Raw genomic sequence first — 18,161 nt, forward strand, 5'->3', positions numbered from 1 at the left:
AATTTTCAACTGGATCCCTTCAACGAGCTTGGCGCAGTAGCTAAAAACGTAAAAGTATGACATTTAAGTGACTATTAAGTTGCATGAGAAGTTTGAGATTTTTTGAAGCTTGAACATGGGAGTTATTAAGCATTTGCTCTTTCTGGACAAAATGAAATTTTAAAGGCAATATTTGACCCCCCAACCCCCAACCCCCGTCATATAGCATTTCTCTAAGTCAAGATTTTTTTGCCCAGTTATCTCAGGTCTTGAGATGATACATGCCAAGTTTGAAGTCAATTGGATGAAAAATGTTTGCAAAGGGGAAAAAAAGCATGACCACCTGGAAGTAGAAAATCTTGCACCGGACGTGCAGCGGAGGACTCTTGCTGCAGTTTTCGTACAGTGTATTTCATCTGATTGTTTTAACATTACATTATGTAATCTAGGGATAGGCAAAGTATGACCATTTTTTTTCCAACGGCAACATATATTTGCTTTCATTTTACAGTTGTACATAATTTTTTAATTTATATACAAGGGTCAGATTATATTGTTGTAGCATTTAAAGTAGGTTTGCGCTTAAAATTAGTTGCGCTTGACAAATATAATGTAATAAATGTTGAATCGTTGCTTCCATAACTATGGACGCCATGGCCACATGGATGGACTGAAGATAGCGGCCACTTTCACAAATCTCGCGATAATTGAGGCGGTGGTGCGATAACAGCTTCCGGTGCGCTTGCTGTTTCTTTTCAAACTGTCCAATGACGGGAGGCGGCTGGATGCTTGTGCTCAAACTGTCCAATCAGAACGCTTTGCTCCAGGAATTTAAAGGTCTGTGCAGCGTTTTTCGCACAGTTTGATCCATTTCGTAAGAAGCAGGTAAGCTCGTACTCCATTCTCCTGACATTATTAAAAATTTGAGTTTTATTTTATTAGTTGTTATCCCCCTCATTGGTTTATTTTTAGCTTCATATGTTCGATATTATTATTGTTTAATCGGTCAATGAAATGTTAATGTTTAATACGTGTTCTGTCGTCATGCTAAAGTGTCACGAGGCGTCGCTAAGCGGGTATGACTTAACAAATTTTGTACGACAGGAACTCCACAAAACAACTTTTTCTCACTGCCGCCCAGTTTTATTGACGTAAAATGTCCGAGAACGTCGCCCGTCTGAACAAGTTCAAGAACAAAGGCAAGGATGCGAATGTAAGTGGTCATGTCAAAAGTAAAGTCGAGCACTCTCTTATTTTTTTTATTTTTATTTATTATTATTTTTTTGGACAATGGTGAATTCGTGACACTTTTATGTGTACAAAACGCACACAGGAGCTTCGACGCAGGCGAGTGGAGGTGAACGTCGAGCTCCGCAAAGCCAAGAAAGATGATCAGATGTTCAAAAGAAGGAACGTGGCTGCATTTCCCGAGGTGCCCACCTCTCCTCTACAAGAGAAAAATCAAAACGGCCAGGTAAGCAAATTGTATTTTTTTTTTTGTTTTAACGTGCCCCCATTCAACGTTAGCAGATGTGCTGGGCCAACGTCGTTATCGGTACTTTTTAATTAACTGCGAAACGTCACGTGCGATTGACAACTTTATGGCGAGTTATAGAGTTGTGGTTTTCTTACCAAATCTTGCTCTTTAGAAGTCTCAAAATAAAGATCAACGCAATTTTGACGTCTCTTGCGTAAAAGGACTTTTACGGTGGCCACCAGACAACGTAAATGCGAAACAAAATGAAAACTTTGTGAAGGGACACGTGTTGCAAATTAAGAATGGACTTAAAATACATATGTATATATATATTTTTTTTTTACTCTGAATAAAATGGAGCCCATTGTTGAAATTAGTTGGTGTGTGTAAAAGTTCTAAATATTGTAGATGTGCACTTGAAAGCCATTTATAAATAAAGAGACCTGACATTTGGTTAAGTTACACTTTATCACGTTTAGATTTGGGGCCATATATTCATTATGACAAATTACAGGGAAACCTGTTACAATACATTCACTGGTACCATGAAAAATTGGCTTTATTAAGTAACATGCAGGAGATAAAGCAAATACATGTAACCAGATCTTATTTGAACGTGTGTTGCATATGAACACACTGAAACATTTCCAGCATTCACAGCGTTGAAAGTCAAAATCCATGTACAATAAAAATATACCATATACTGCACTAGTAATAGACTGTATCATACACGCAGTGTTACTCCTTATATTATCAACTTGTCAAATACAGCAAAGATAAAATAAAGGCCATTAAAAAAACAACAAAAAACCTTTACACCTAATTTGTGAAAGAAATGTTGTGCGCTCATGCGCATGTTTGCGCGCACGGCCCCCCCCTGTGGCTGAGGGTAACATGCCGTCTGTGTTTTCATTTGGCCAGACTCTATATACAGCTCTGACATCAATGATCTGAATTCTTAGCCGCTTATCCGTAATACCTCAAAATGAAAATTTTGAATGGGTTTATTTTTGTGAAAAAAAAAGTTGTTGCACATAATGTGGTTTAAATTTTGTTTTCCTTGAGTAGTTTTTTTTTCTTTTCTTTTTTTTATGCAAGAGTCCTCTGCAACTTGTGTATTAAAAAAAAAAAAAAAAAGTATATTTATCATCCATCCATTTTCTGAACCGCCTACTCACAAGGGTCGCCGGGGTGCTGGAGCCTATCCCAGCTGGCTATGGGCAGTAGGCAGGGAACACCCTGAACTGGTCTCCAGCCAATCGCAGATTAATCACAGAATGACAATAAAAAGACAGTTATTTTGTTTCAAAATCTCTCTTTGGGTTGGCTTGGTGTATCTGTTATGCATACAGTGAGAAATATCAAATTAAATATGCTCTATTTTGTCCATATATAAACTTTTTTTTTTTTTTTGCCATACAACTGGTTAGAAAAATGTGTTCCTTGGTAGCAGATTTAAAAATAAACAAAAATTAAATTGACCTCCTCCAGCATTGAAGTTGCTGTTATGACAATATGCAAAAAAAATATTGCAAGTTTTCAGTTAGGGGAATAAACTGAATGTCTAATTTGGCAAAACCCTGGTACAGTGTTATAATGAATTCAACATTTATTAAAGAAATAAACAAGTCTGGGGGGGAAAAATATGTGAAGGGGTGGATTTTATTTATTTTTTTAATTTGGTCTTACTCCACCCTTTTCAGATACTGTCCTGTCTACATAAATTTCTTAATCTATACTTAGAGCTTTTACTATTTTACAAACTTTCATCAACAGGGTACCTGAAGTGTACAATGAATAAATAAAAAATTAGTCGCTGAGCATGTTGACCAAATTTGATTTTTGCTTTTTGTGTGTGTGTGTGTGGTTTTTTTTCTTTTTTTTTTTTCTTTAAATAAAGATGCATTGTGCACCTTGTATGTTTTGGTGGCTCACTGTGAGATTCCTATTTCCCAAAAATATAAGCCTTGATAGTGTCTTGGATGTAATGTATCTATGTTGTCAATTTTAGACTTCCAGCCAATGGACAGTTGCAGAGATTCTCACTGGGGTTAACAGTGGTAACATTGAGTCCCAGCTGCAGGCAACTCAGGCAGCACGGTACGTATAACATTTACATGTAATCTAATATTTGGTGTTAAAATCTTTGCTCTGCTGGGGTTTGTGTTGCATTGTCTTTGGATGCTTCCTTCCATGTTCCAAAATGTGGGTTAAGGCTCTAAAATGTTCATAGGCTCCAGCACAAGTGCTATAGAAAATGGATGGATGAGTATTCTCTTGACTATTTGTGTATTCTGAATACAGGAAACTGCTATCCCGAGAGAGGCATCCCCCCATTGACCACATCATCAGTGCTGGTCTGATCCCCAAATTTGTGGCCTTCTTGGGACTGTCCGACTGCCCTCCCATCCAGTTTGAGGCATCTTGGGCATTGACCAACATCGCCTCGGGGACATCTGATCAGACGGACGCTGTGGTCCAGGGCGGGGCCATTCCTTCCTTTATTCGGTTGGTCACGTCCCCCCACCAGCACATCAGCGAGCAAGCTGTCTGGGCTCTTGGAAACATTGCTGGTAATGAACACATTGTTTTGTATGATAAACCGATGATTTGCATTGGTAATGTGACGTGACTTCCCCCCCCCCCCCCCCCCCAATTCTGTTTTTGAGGTGATGGATCGGCTCTGAGGGACAAGGTGATCAAGCATGGAGCTGTGGCCGCCCTGCTCAATCTCCTCACAGTGGAACTCTCTGTATTACCCGTGAGTACCTATTAAGGCCAGCCTAGAATGTTGTTCATACAAATCTACTTTAATTAGGATTCCTCCCCCCACCACCATGACATATGATCATGATTGACTGTTGTTGTACCTCTTATAGCCACTATGGGGCAGCCCAACTGCAAATTAAGTATAATTTATTTGTATTAATTTTTTCTTCACAGCCTGGTTTCCTGAGAAACTTGACCTGGACTGTGTCCAACCTCTGTCGCAACAAGAACCCCTCGCCGCCTCTAAGTGCCGTGGAGCAGCTCCTACCTGCTCTCATACGACTCATTTACCACCACGACAAAGAAGTGGTGGCAGATGCCTGTTGGGGGGTTTCGTACCTGACTGACGGTTCGAATGATCGCATCGAAGTGGTGGTGCAGGCGGGCCTGGTGCCTCGCCTGGTCGAACTTCTCTGCAGCCCAGAACTGTCAGTGTTGGTAAGTTTTTGGCGCACCCAGAATAATGTCAATTACCGTAATTGATTGATTTGGTCATTTTTTTCCTTTCGGACAGCATTGTGCCAATCAAACATTTCATCATACAATTTCAACATATAACCGAAAAGAAAAACGGCTGGCAGGAAGAAGTATGAAGCTTATAAATTCCCGCCCCCATACTATACTAGGCCGCAGAAAATCAAACGACTAATAGTTAAAAGTCAGCAGGGATATTAAATGTTCACTCAGTTCATAATTTCCATGATATTAGTTATCCAGTTGATTGCGTTCGGAGTCTTTTAGTTCATGCAAATAGATTATTAAAAGTTCAGTCAGCTCATCTTCACCAATGATTTAATCTCATATAGTTTGCGTTCCAAACAGTAAATTCGTTCCAATAGCTTGTAGATTGACTCCGTCCAGTAGCTTTAGATAACTGAGCATAATGAAAGCCATGTGTCGGACCACACCTTCAGTCAGATCCATCTTCATCATGATTCCGGTTCATCGCAGTTTCCAGTCCAGCTTTTCTCTCCAAGTCAAGCAACCTTGTGGCCATGTCTCTCCTCATTCTGTTCATGGCAAGGTTAAGTGCTGCAAGGTTGTTTTTCACCAGAGAAGTGTTGTCACAGGCCTTATTTCGGTCAGCTTGCACGCCAGTGATGGCGCGCAGAATGGCCGCAGCCATTTCCTCTGCATTCTTCTGACGATCAGACAATTGCTGGACTATAAGGCGCACCTGATTATAAGCCGCACCCACTACATTTCTAAAGGAAAAAGCATTTTGGGTATACATAAGCCGCACCTGACTATAAGCCGCATGTTTCCCACATTGAAAATGAGATATTTACAAAGAAAGATGGTACTATGTAAGTGAGGACCAGTGACCACTTTGATTATTGTAAGCAGAAAATCTCGCTTACCCACTTTCAACTCGCAGAATGCAGGCAAGTAATTATTCCCTGTCATGTACAATCACGGTGTCACGGCAAAATTAAATCACCATGTAGCAACAAACTAGAAAGCACTAACAAAACCCATACAACTAGACCACTAACTAGCAGAATAATTAACACAGAACATGCATTTTAAACGCCCTTTCAATTGCCAGTGCCACAAAGCATGATGGGAGCGCCTCCCAGCGATACTACACATGGTAGCATGCCATTAGCAGTACGCTAAAACATGCGCTAGCACATGTTTTTAAAAAGGCAGAGCAATAACAATGTACTCGCGTTGCTTTTGATCAATCACAAATCCCTCAAAGTCCTCGTCTTCTGTATCCGAAACGAACTGGGCAGGATCTCCATCAAACACACCAGGCTGAGGCGCCGTCTCATTGTCAGTCAGTCTCATTGACGTGCGCTCCTCAGAAATCATGCCAGCTTTTGCGTTCGCCCAAGCATTCACGATCCATTGATAAATTGTGGCGTAACTCTCACGGCACTGCCTCCCAGTCTTGGTAAAGCTGTGTTCGCCATGTCATCCAGACCAATTTGAACACCTTGTTGACACGATGTCCAGCGGCTGAAGAAAAGTTCCTTCCTCGTTGAAAGTCACGGACACAGCGGCCCCCCCCTCTCTCTCTCTCTCTCTCTCTTCCTCCCCATGTTCGCTGATAGTCATCCTAGCATATTAGTGTCAATCAAACATTAACTTTAAGTGGCTCGTTAAGTTCTAAAACAAGCAAAAAAACAACAAAAACCAAACATGCTCATTGAACATGCACGCTTTAGATCCATGGCAGACGTTGCTAGTACACAATCACGGAGAGGAGAAAACACCTCCCTTCTTTTCATGTATCCTTCCGCCAATGGCCTTATTCACATTACAAAATAGATGCCCAAAGATATCAATGTGAAAATAAATCAATTTGTCAGTGGGAAATCCTCCCACAGAGAGAGAAAAAGATGAAATATTCTTTCGCTTCCAGTATTAATTTTATGACTACAAATGCTTGTTACGGTTCAGGATGAAAAATTGATATATAAGCCGCAGGGTTGAAAGTGTGGGGGGTGGAGTCGCGGCTTATAGTCAATCAATTACGGTAAGTTGTTTATAAAATGTGCTCTAGAAATGGTGTATTGGATTTGTGTACCCTCAGACCCCCTGTCTGCGCGCCGTCGGTAACATTGTGACTGGCACCGACGAGCAGACTCAGACAGTGCTTGACGCTGGGGCCCTGAGCATGTTCGCCCGTTTACTGTGCCACAACAAGACCAACATTCAGAAGGAGGCCGCCTGGACTTTGTCCAACATCACGGCGGGAAGAGACACCCAGATCCAGGAAGTCATCAACGCTGGCCTTGTTCCACATTTGGTCAATGTGCTTGTGAGGGTATGCCATCGTTTGTTTGTGCCCTTTTCAAAGATTGATTCCAGGGATGTGCTGAGCTCCACTCATTCGCTGGCTTTCGTGGCCTCTTTACAGGGCGACTACAAAACCCAGAAGGAGGCTGTATGGGCTGTGACAAACTTCACCAGCGGGGGCACTGTGGAGCAAGTGGTGTACCTGGTGCAGTGCAACGTGGTCGAACCTCTTCTTAATCTTCTGTCCTCAAAGGACAGCAAAACTGTTCTTGTCATCTTGGATGCCATCACCAACATATTTTTGGTTGGTGCAATACATTTTTCAATTACCTAAAAAGGAATTGGTGTGGTTGTGACTTAGTTTCTTCCCACTTCCTTTTTTTAGGCTGGTGACAAAATCGGGGAGTCACACAAGTTGGCCCTGATGATTGAAGAATGTGGTGGTCTGGATCGGATTGAATCGCTACAGTCTCATGAGAATGAGACAGTCTACAAAGCGGCTCTCAACCTGATTGAGAAGTACTTCTCTGAAGAGGTAATGGCCTTTTTGAAGCGGGGGGGAAGATCTATCTCCAACATTCTCACGTTTTGTCTCCATTTGAATTCCTAGAATGAGGAGTTGGAGTGCATTGCCCCCGAAGCAATGGCTGATGGTTATGAATTCCAAATCAGTGAGAGCCAGAGCACTTTCAGTTTCTAACACTTGGCTCTACTGTATCCTTACTACTATGGTTTGTCCTTGTCCTTGTTCATGTCAATGGTCTATTCTATGATCTGTTTGTTGTATGTAGTGTACATACAGTTTTAAACACTTGATGAACCACTCATGTAAATAAAGCTTATACACTGTGTATGCGTGTGGGGAATTATTTTTTCTAACTGCTATTATGTATTTGAAGATTAACTTAATGGATGGCTGCCTGTAATCCTGGTGTTTCTTTTTAAAATTCTGAAAGAGGCTCCCAGTAGAGTAGATCATGCACAAACTAATCTGAGTATGACGGTAGGTGATAATTCAATGTAAGTGCAGTTGCTTCACCCATTCTGCCTTTTGACACTCTTGGATGTGTTTTGCCATTTTAATAACAGCTACAGTATCAAAGTATGTCCAATTGTAAGTTAGAAACAAAGTAATTAACATTGTAAAATTAATGATTGGACAATGGCATCTTTTCCTGCATTCATGAATGAGAACTGAAAACAAACAGGATAGCAACCTGAGCAGCCAAATTCTTGAGGGAACTTGTTGCTTCCACGCATGGGCAAAAAACAAACAAAAAAAACAAACTCCACACTCCCTTCTCACGAACATGCCACAGTGTGGGAACTTCAACCCTGAAACCTATTGGCCAGAGGCTTGTGGGAGCACTAATTGTGAATAGATGTTGAGTCATAAATGGTCAAATGAGAAGGCTGTTGTAATATTTTTGGACAAATTAAGGTAGGCTTCCAAGTACTAACGATGGAGAAAATGCTAACAGATGACAAATTGACTAAAGCACCAAGACGTGCATGAGAATTTTACACGAAGTCCAATGCTTTTTAGTGATTGAGAGCTCCTTTTCACCGCGTAAGCCCCCCATTTTGACTCGTGACGTAAGCTCGGAATTGGAATTGCTATAGTAATTTTTTGAGCACCACTGCTTTCTCATGGTCTCCCTAGTTGGAATGAGTATGATCTACAGCTGCTAAAATATCACAAGCAACGATTAAAGGCGTTTGATAAAGGTTTACAACTTGCCATTCTTGTAAATGCCTATTTGGAATGAGTGTACAGTAATGATGAAATGCACACATTCGTTTATAAACGAAAGGGGGCGTGAAGTGAGCTCTTAAAGAGCCAGTAAATCAGGAATCACCAATCTTGAGGACACGCTGAAGGGGCGTTCGTGCGAGCGCGAGAAGGTTGGAGGTGCTGTGCCACATGTGAGGGGAAATGTTTAGAGAGTCGTCACTGGTCAGCTCCCCGCAGCCCAGGCAGAGGCAGAGACAGGGGCAGCCTCAAGTGGGCTACATGCCGGAGGACTCCGCACTTCAACTCCCCGCCAGAGGATAGGAGAGTACTGCTCCCAGGATGTAACACCGCCTTGAGGAGAACGCGTCTCTTTAAACCAAACAGCGCTCCATTCACGAATTTTCAAATTGATTTATTTTTCTTTTCCCTTTTTTTTCAATGGCAGTCCTGTGCACATCCGGGCCACAATGCCTTGACTCCATTAATGTGTAAAACTGGCGGAGAGACTGATAAATCTTGTTCTTTCCCCCCCACCTAACGACTCCTTTTGTACGCGCCGTGAAGGCTGGAACAAAGAGGGGATGTCAAACCAAGGAGTTCGGCGGAATGGACCCGTGAAGCTGCGATTAACAGGTAGCTAGCGATGTTGTTCTAAGCCCCCGCAAAGTAATGCTTGTATTCCGTCGCACACTGGCTCAGTGTATTTCCTGGATTGAAGGAACAGTTCCCATGGGCCACGGAGTTGGCTCGTCGCCGCTGCACTCTTCCTTCAGTATTTTCTACCACTGCCCTTTACATTTTATATCTAAAATACATTTTAAACCACACCATTCGTCCCACTCCTCTGACATTCGCGGACCTTCTTTGCCTGTCGATACATTGTGCTGAAAGTGCTGGTAATTGTTCATGGAAATTGTGATTGTCGCCTCTTAAAATTAACCAGCCATAAGTCGGGTCCCTCCGGAGTAAAGCTATGATTGTGTTGTCACTCTAATTAAGTCAGTCGTTATTTGGCGAACCGTGTATATGTGACAATATAAATTTGAATTAACACCCCTACTTGACACATTATTCTCTTGTCCAGCCAGGCCAGCCGACTATCATCACAATCGCGCTGTCAGACGAGCTCATTTAAAGTTGACTAGCCGGCGTTAGCTCGCTAGTTAGCCCTTCAACGGATCAGTCTTGATAGGTTTCTACATGACATTTAAAAACAGACTTTTGTCACCCTGGAACCCGCATTTTCATAGTGTTGCAAAGTTGCAACCCGTTATATATCGAAGTTATGATTAGGAATAATAAAGAAAAATAGCTAAGGAAACGAATACCATTTTTAAACCAAACTAACTTAACTAGTTTAAATTATTATAAGCCCACAAGTCTAAACTCGGCATTCTGAGTAATATTGTGTTTGTGGAGTAAAGGGATTCTTGATTCATTGAGCCATATTCAACAGTAGAAGATATTTTGTCAATAATTAATGTTATAACTTAAGTATTTTTCATGAAAATTCATATCTTTGAAAGCACACTTTCCATTTGCTGTAGACTGAATATGACGTGCTGAGGAATCAGGTAACGACCAATCATGGCTCACCTGTTTTCTGGGATTGGTCAGCAAACTGAGCCATAATTGGCCGTTACTTCTTTCCTCAGCACGCTATATTCAGTCAACAGCAGGTGGAAAAATATGTTTTAAAGCTATTAATTGTACATGGAAAAATAATGAAGTTAACAAATTACTTCTCGACAAAATTATAACTGTTTACTGGTGAAAATGGCTCAATGAGTCAAGTATCACTTTAAGCAGCAAAATCCACCACTTTTTATCCATCTCGGGGGATGGCCATTTTGCCTCTTGCTGTTGACCAAAAATGACATCACAGTTGCTCAAGGGTCGGGTCATGACCAGTCACAGCTCTGCTTGGATATATCACATGACCAAACTCAGAAAACAGGTGAGCAGTGATTGGTGGTTGCCTGATCCCTCAGCATGTGCGTTATCATTTTCGGTCGATAGCAAGTGACAAAATGTCTTTTGGATTGACTTCTCCTTTAAGAACTGAGGATAAACGTGAACACAACTTTTCACTTATCTTGGCATTGATCTCTTCTTTTTAAGAAAGTGCAACATAACAAATTGTTTGTCCTTTTTTTTTTTTTTTTTTTTTTTTTTAATTATTATTAGTATTTTTTTTTGTAATTAATCCATTAGATGCTTTTGGCTAGCTCTTGTGATTGTTTTGCCTTTTTTAGATTTTTTTTTTTTTACTGAGTAAAAAAAAATCAAAACATTTTCCCCCATATTTCCTAATTGAACACAATGTAAGCTTAAATAAATGTTAACATGCTTATCTATTTTAATTACCGGTATTCTTAGTCACTGGTGAGCTATTTTTAGAACATACCTGTGGGCTACTCATGTTGTCCTTGAGGCTAACCTGCACCCACTGGCAATTTTTTTTTATGTTTAATTTTTTTTAAATTTATTTATTTATTTTTAGGACAGTGTATTTTAATCAACACCAGAGCAAAAAAAACACACAAAAAACACACCTGTGTTTGCTTAGTGTCTCTTTCGTATTGCTTCCTGCCTTCACACTTACAGTGACTGCTGGTATTAGCTTTTATTGAAACCTTGATTTAAAAAAAAAAAAAAAAAAAAAAGTATTTAATTGTACAACTTAGACGCACAGTTGTTTTCCTCTAAGATGTCATGACGCCATGCACTTCCACTCACAACACTCTTGATTACCAAATAACCAAAATGTTGAGACTTTTCAGCTTGCTGTTGATGTTGTTGTAATTCCCCCTGCACGCTTTCCCTAAGCTGTTTGGTTTGTGCCGTTTCAACACAAACAGCAATGAGTTTACATGAGAGCTCGGTGTTTTGACTGTGAGAAGGGGGCTGACGGCCTGCCCTTTTTTTGATCTACTTCCAGAATCTGACCTGCATCACATTCCCAGGGAACTGTGTGTATATGCGTGCAAGTGCCAAGTGAAATATTTAAGCGATGGTGTTTTCTGATAGGCGTAAGTGGAGACAACAAGGGCTGATTTTAATGAGGTGGATTAATGACCTGCACGCGTTTGATTGCCAAGTTAACTGCAAGCTTTCACAGATGTTTATGGTTGTCATAAATCACACATGCATATCGAGAGAGGTAACTCAAGTATTTGTCACATAATAAGTAGTTTGGACTCAATGCCTTGTTGTGTTGATACAGTAGAACGTCGAGTAAGGAAATTAATATGAAAATAATCTATTCCAGGGTGGAGCGGTCTCCATCAAAAAACCCTAAAACTCACTTTGCTAGTTTGCTATATTATGTTTATTGTTTTAAAGGCTGGGTTTACACTACATGGTTGAAGTGGCACAATTTGGAGGTGTGTCATTGGTAGTGTTTAAAAAACAACAACAACAACAACAACAAAAAACTGGTGGGAGTCATTGTCACATTGGACTGAGGCCTCTTGCAAATCTGGAACAAAATGTGTCAAATACCTAGATAAATGGCATATATAGTGTGATATATATTGTCAAGGCAAGCTTGATGTCATCAAAATACACTGATTGACATATTCAAATCCAAACCTTTGTTGAAATCTTGTGTGATTGATAATGTGTATGCAGTAGTGTGTTTTTAAGTTGTCACACAGCTGAGAGAATAAGTTGGCACTGTTAAGAATCGCTATGTGGTGTTTAGTGTTGCTCCGATACCAATACCAGTATCAGGGGAGGCCCTGATACTGCATTGAAACAGTGGTATCGGCAAGTACTAACAAGTAATGAGCCGATACCGTTATTTCCGACACTAATATAGGACTTTGGATGCAGCATCTTGCGTTTTGCTTGTGCACGACATTCACTGATGTGTGACGTGCTCACTGCATGCCGATCTAACCCCGGGTTTACACCGGATGCGGTTGCGGTGCGGTTGCGGTGCGGTCCGGCGACGCAAGCAATTAGATTCCATTCATTCGAATGGTGCAGTTTACACCGCTTGCGGGTGCGTTGCGTGTCGACTGCGGAAGGCCTGCGGCGTGCTGCAAGCCTTCCGCAAGGATAGACCTATTTTCTATTTTTGCCGGACGCCGCAGCGGTAGGCCTCCGGCAAATGGCAAGCTTGCACAAAACACATCGAGCGGGACAGGAAGACCGAGGCAGTTTCAAAATAAATTTCCGGTTACCTTTCAGAATAAAACACTCGCCAGCTCCTATTTCGCAAGTTTTTCAGCAAAACGTGACGTGGGCGTCGCCGGGCCATGTGCTCATTCACGGTTTAGACACCAGCGAACATGGACGAGGAGAGGTTTATATTGGAGGTGGAAAACCACAAAATAATATATGACACGGCACATCCTTTTTATAAGGACTGTAATGTATTGTGAGTTTGATGTTCGCGATTGCTTGTTGTGCCCGTCTCGCTTGCCGTACTGAGCGGCAGCCGGACCCGGAAGACAGAAATAAAGAGTGGACCCGCACTGACCCGACTCTCGTTATTAATATACTTTACAAGGACAACCAAAAAAAGGATGCTGCATGGAATCTCATATCTTTCTGCTTCTCTGTTGAGCAGACTTTCTGTATGTTTGTCGTTGTGAAATGCCACATGATCGCGCGCGCGCGGTACCGCGAGACACGTTGGGAAGTGGGCGGCGACGGAGCTGCCGGACCGCAGCTGTGCGGAGCCGGTGTGGATTGACAAAAAAATTGACCCGTCCGGAGCACGCAGTCAAGACGCACCGCACCGCAACCGCCCCCCAACCGCATCCGGTGAAAACCCGGGGTAAGATATCCCCTTGGCTCTTGAATGCTCTGAACCAATGACAGGGCATCTTTTTCATGTTTAAAAAACAAACTAGTGTATCGGTACAGTATCGGCCGATACTGCAAAGCTGGGTATCCAGGGCCAAAAAAAAATGGTATCGGACTAACACTAGTGGTATTGAATGTTCATTGATCTTGACTTAAAGCAAACTGCAGTGTGCTATTTGACTGCAACCAGCACAGATGCTGTTGATTGTGTCTCACCTGTCACATCATCAGTGTGATCTGCATCCATGCAGACCTCTTCTATGGCAACATGTGGCTTTTTTGTTCATGTGGAAATGCCGTTTTGGTGACTAGGCGATATGATTTTGTTTGACATATTTCTGGTTCTGCACGCAGAAAGTAATCCATAGTTCAGTACTGTTTCCTTTTGTATTGTGGTGTCACTTTCAGGCACTTCAGCACAATATTCCAGCCGTATTTTAGCCATTTTACAAGTCTATTAGACTGTGAATTAGTTTGTCACCATGGTTGGAGACTGCAGTGGTCTCCTGGAATGTCAGGAATGTGAGCCCGCTGTGGAAAATGGAGCGAGCCGGACTTTATAGACCAGCTCTCATCCTTTTCCTCTTCGTAACGCTGAGTAACACTGTACACGCCGTCACTCTGAAAGCAACAATAGCAACTCAATCAACCGAGTCCTTTCTCCTTTGATAAGTCTTTTTCCTGCCCCGGTCCGTGTCATGCCAATGGTGAGCAGCGTGTTGCCTCTGTGTAGAAATGCAGTGCAGGTAAGGAAGCGCAGTAGGACACCGGTGCTATAACCCAAACCTTCACTGCACACTGTCATTATGTGTGTCTTTGTTTAGTGCTGCACAGCTGTGTATATACAGGCTGGATCACACTTATGCGATGCTTCACATGCAGTCATGGGCCTCGTAGAGTGTCACTGGGGCATTGTGGCTGAATGTTGATGACTCACACGGACCTGAATTTGTTTCCAGCCCTCTTGTGAAGGATGTCTTGCTCCATCCAAACAAGCCCGGAGCTATGTGCGCTGGAGGCGTCCCTCCTTGTTGACAACCACCTCCCACGTGTCCATTTCAGCCAGATGTGTCAGATGCTTGTCAACTATTAAAGTGGGGTAATATGGCAGGCAAGCTGCTAAGGCTACACTTGGGGTGGGAATTGCCCCTTGAACACACGCCTGCCGAATGTAATGGATATAAAAACCTGTATAGTCCACTGAGTCAAATGTGATAACTCTTCATGAACCATTGGCTTCTTTTACAGTTGTGCCACAGGTTTTAGCCAGGAATTAACAGTATTTGTGAAGGATAAATGGTTTACAGATGGTTTAGGAAACAAAATGTAGCAGAAGTGCACATGTATGTATCCTGTGCAGCCCATACAATATTGTCAAGTGATAACAAGACCTTTATAAGCGATGTGCGCGTCTTGAATTCAAGGTGCATTATGGGTAGTAGCGTGGTGCAGTGTGGTTAGGCGAAATATACCAAACGGTCATTGAAAATGAATTGGATCCAATGGAATCTGCTCTGAAAGAAACGTTTCAGCCGCTGGAAAGTTGCTGTTTTTTATGAACATGCATAGCATGTGGTTTACTGATCACGGGGAAGTTGACTTGCAAGCTTTAAAGTGTACAGTTACGCAAAGATTGTCACCACTCTAATCTCCACCATTTAAATTGATAGGGTAGTTGGTAGCCTCGTTTTTTTTCCCCCACATATGCGCAAACTTAATGCGCACATCGCTTATTGTTTAATTTTGAGGTTTTCCACACGTTTGGAAAAATTTGTTGCGATCCGATGAGACCAAGATAGAACTTTTTAGTCCTAATTCCAAAAGGTATCTTTGTCGTAAACACATCCATCCATCCATCCATCCATTTTCTGAACCGCTTGCTCCTCACAAGACTCCAGCTCAACTGGAGACAGGAGGGATGTAACTTTTTTTTTTTTTTTTTTTTTTTTTGTCTGCGCAGCCGTATCTCACGAACCCTACGACTGACCAGCGGACATACGGGCATCTGTGGATTCGTCTCTGTGGATTCGTCTTTTTAGCGGTGTCTGTCCCGTCGCTCCACGACATTGCATTTTGGAGATAGAAAACCTTATACTGTGCTTTTAATGGGGGAAAAATGACTGTAGATGGAGGAAAGAAAAACATAAATGAAAAAAACGTATATAATAAATGAAATTAAATATACTCTGCTTCATAATAAGTAATTAAAAAAAATACTTTTGTTGGGAAAACAAATGTAAATGATAAAAGAACATATGTGATGAATGAAAAAGCATTTATAATAAAGTATAAATCATACCAAAATGAAAAAAAAACATATATAATAAAATAGAGCTGTCAAACGATTCAAATTTTTAATCAGATTAATCACATCTTAGAATTTTGATTAGTCATGACTGGCTAAATTTAAAAGGCTTTTAATCAACATTTTTGCCCGCCAAATTTAAATTCTTGTGTTAATTTTTTCGGCATTTAATGTTAAGAAGAGGACGTTGTCAATTTGTTTGTTTTTTGATCCACTAAACATGCTCATCCTCCTCTTTTTCTAATCAGTTAATTACTTGCATAAATTAAGTGGGAAAAAAAATGACCCCAACAGTTTGACCTGAACAAATATTTTAAATGTCACAGGCAAACATTTATTAAATGCTTCACTTAATGCATGTTACCTTTATTGTTCAAACACAACCTGTGCTACCTTTAACATAGCCATAAAGGATCATCTGCAGTCAAAATTAATAGTGCGATTAATCTGCGTTAATACATGATTAATGCAATAATTTTTTGTGATTAATTAATTAGTTAACGCTTTAACTTTGACAGCACTAATAATAAATGGCAAAAAAATATAGAATTAATGGGCTTTTTTTTTTTTTTTTTGGTTAAAACGTGGCTTTCCATTATCGCAGATAGCTTATGGAACGTAACACCCGTGATAGACGAGGGAACACTGTAATTGCATTTCTTTATTTTGAAGGATGACATTTTCCGCTGATTCAATATTTGTCTGTTAGCGAGGAATAACCACGTGACTTGTCGGCATATGTTTTGCTCATCTGAATTCTTTGGTGTGGTGTGGATGAGCGCGCAGGGCTCGAATCTCAGTGGGATTCCCTCGTATTCTCCACTCGCATTCCCACCTCTTCCTCTCTGAGTCACTCCTGTTCTTTCCGATTCCAGGCTTCTCCCCTCCTCTGACCACGTCCAAAGCGCTTTTCCCACCCACCCGCGTCACAAATGTCTAAACTGCTGCAAGAATGTCCAAGTTGGTTTTACGTGGTTTCACTCGGTGCTTGGTACGTTCATGTGCTCTCAGTCACAGTTGCTTGGAAGTGGTTTGGGTTTATCATCTGGTTGTTCAGTCAGGGTACATGTGCAATGACTGCACTGAGCTGGCAAACATTTCCACATTTGGCTTTAACAAGTGTATTGTGCGTGAGATGAAAAAGGCGAAAAGAGCGGAATAATAAAACGGGACAGTAATGAGCGCTTATTGCCCGCCATTTGTAAACATTTTCCCTCTTCCTGCTGAGACTCCCATAACTTTTAACATTGTTCCGTCAATTAATTGACTTGCTTTCCTGTTGGTTCAGCTACTGCTCAGTGAGGACAAAAGCCTCCTGCCTTTGCTTTCCCCTCAAATGTGGCCGGCAGGAGCCCAGAGGTGGCCAGATGTCGCAGTAGGAAGCAAGCGGGCAAGCCGTCAGAGAGGAAATGCAACCTGGACCCTAACGCTTATCCAAACGTCACCCCTCGCAGGTGGGGAGCAAGAACAGTAAGCCCCCACCACAGTCAACACCGACCCCTCTTGAGGTTCCCCTGTCATAATAAAGTCGAGCCTTGCATTCATATTATTCAGCAGGCTGCTCAATAACCTGAGACTGTCCTTCGACACCAAGTACCACCTAAAAAAAAATCACTGAGCGCTCCAAGTACCACCATCATGACCAACATTGAAATACAATGTCGTAGTAGCTGTAAATAGTTTATTGAAAGTCACGTCACTCACATCATAACAAAGTTTGAACATTAACACCAAAATGTGAAAACAAATCTAATACAAAGCTAAATACAACTGAACTGTGCTAGGTCAGTGATTCTTTCATGGAACAAGTATCATAAGTGGTATTTGTACCACATTGCCCTAATAGTCCATAATTTGTGGATTTTCTGCACTTTCAATTTGAAATCATGTCCTGTTTTGAATAATGGGATGGGGTTTAAAAATGCTTATTATAAATAATGACAGATTCATCGATTATTGAAAAGATTGTTAGTTCCAGTCGTACTATTTATTTATTTTTTTAATGGGGTAGAAAGGGTGACATACAAGCCATCATCTTCACACGACTGTTGCCGAATGATGTAAACTCCTGCACTCAAACTACAGTTGCCCTCTAATGTGCCCATTTTTATTATACATATATTGACCCAGAGTGCTTATAAACTCCTTTAATTACAGCCTACAAAGAATGTAAATGAGTAATGGTACAGTGAGTCAAAGAAGAGTAGTTATATCTCTGTTTAATGGTTGACTGCTGATTTACTTGCTGTCACACAGTGAGGGGAAGGAAGTAAAATATTTTCTTTTTTTAATATCAGTTGAGTTTTTGAGTTGATGATTTTATCGCTTCT

The 18,161-nt window shown here is 41.3% G+C and overlaps 2 protein-coding genes across 3 annotated transcripts in view; both read left to right on the plus strand.

Annotated features, from left to right (window-relative positions):
* Nucleotides 1-783: 783 nt before the first annotated feature.
* On the plus strand, nucleotides 784-7,824 carry kpna2 (karyopherin alpha 2 (RAG cohort 1, importin alpha 1)). The gene is made up of 11 exons (XM_077501017.1): nucleotides 784-864; nucleotides 1,084-1,192; nucleotides 1,313-1,453; nucleotides 3,468-3,556; nucleotides 3,761-4,029; nucleotides 4,126-4,217; nucleotides 4,400-4,663; nucleotides 6,768-7,001; nucleotides 7,095-7,277; nucleotides 7,359-7,508; nucleotides 7,584-7,824. The coding sequence occupies exons 2-11, from the start codon at nucleotides 1,136-1,138 to the stop codon at nucleotides 7,671-7,673; spliced, it is 1,569 nt and encodes a 522-aa protein (XP_077357143.1). The 5' UTR covers nucleotides 784-864; nucleotides 1,084-1,135; the 3' UTR covers nucleotides 7,674-7,824.
* A 1,021-nt stretch (nucleotides 7,825-8,845) lies between these two features.
* smurf2 (SMAD specific E3 ubiquitin protein ligase 2) overlaps nucleotides 8,846-18,161 on the plus strand; it is a 55,759-nt gene continuing 46,443 nt past the window's right edge. For both annotated transcript variants that reach the window (XM_077500993.1, XM_077501003.1), the window contains exon 1: nucleotides 8,846-9,341. In XM_077500993.1, the coding sequence (XP_077357119.1) occupies nucleotides 9,290-9,341 (52 nt within the window). In that variant the 5' untranslated portion in view covers nucleotides 8,846-9,289. The remainder of the gene's footprint in view (nucleotides 9,342-18,161) is intronic.

The sequence above is a fragment of the Festucalex cinctus genome, chromosome 1, assembly GCF_051991245.1.
Source record: "Festucalex cinctus isolate MCC-2025b chromosome 1, RoL_Fcin_1.0, whole genome shotgun sequence".
Taxonomy (NCBI): domain Eukaryota; kingdom Metazoa; phylum Chordata; class Actinopteri; order Syngnathiformes; family Syngnathidae; genus Festucalex; species Festucalex cinctus.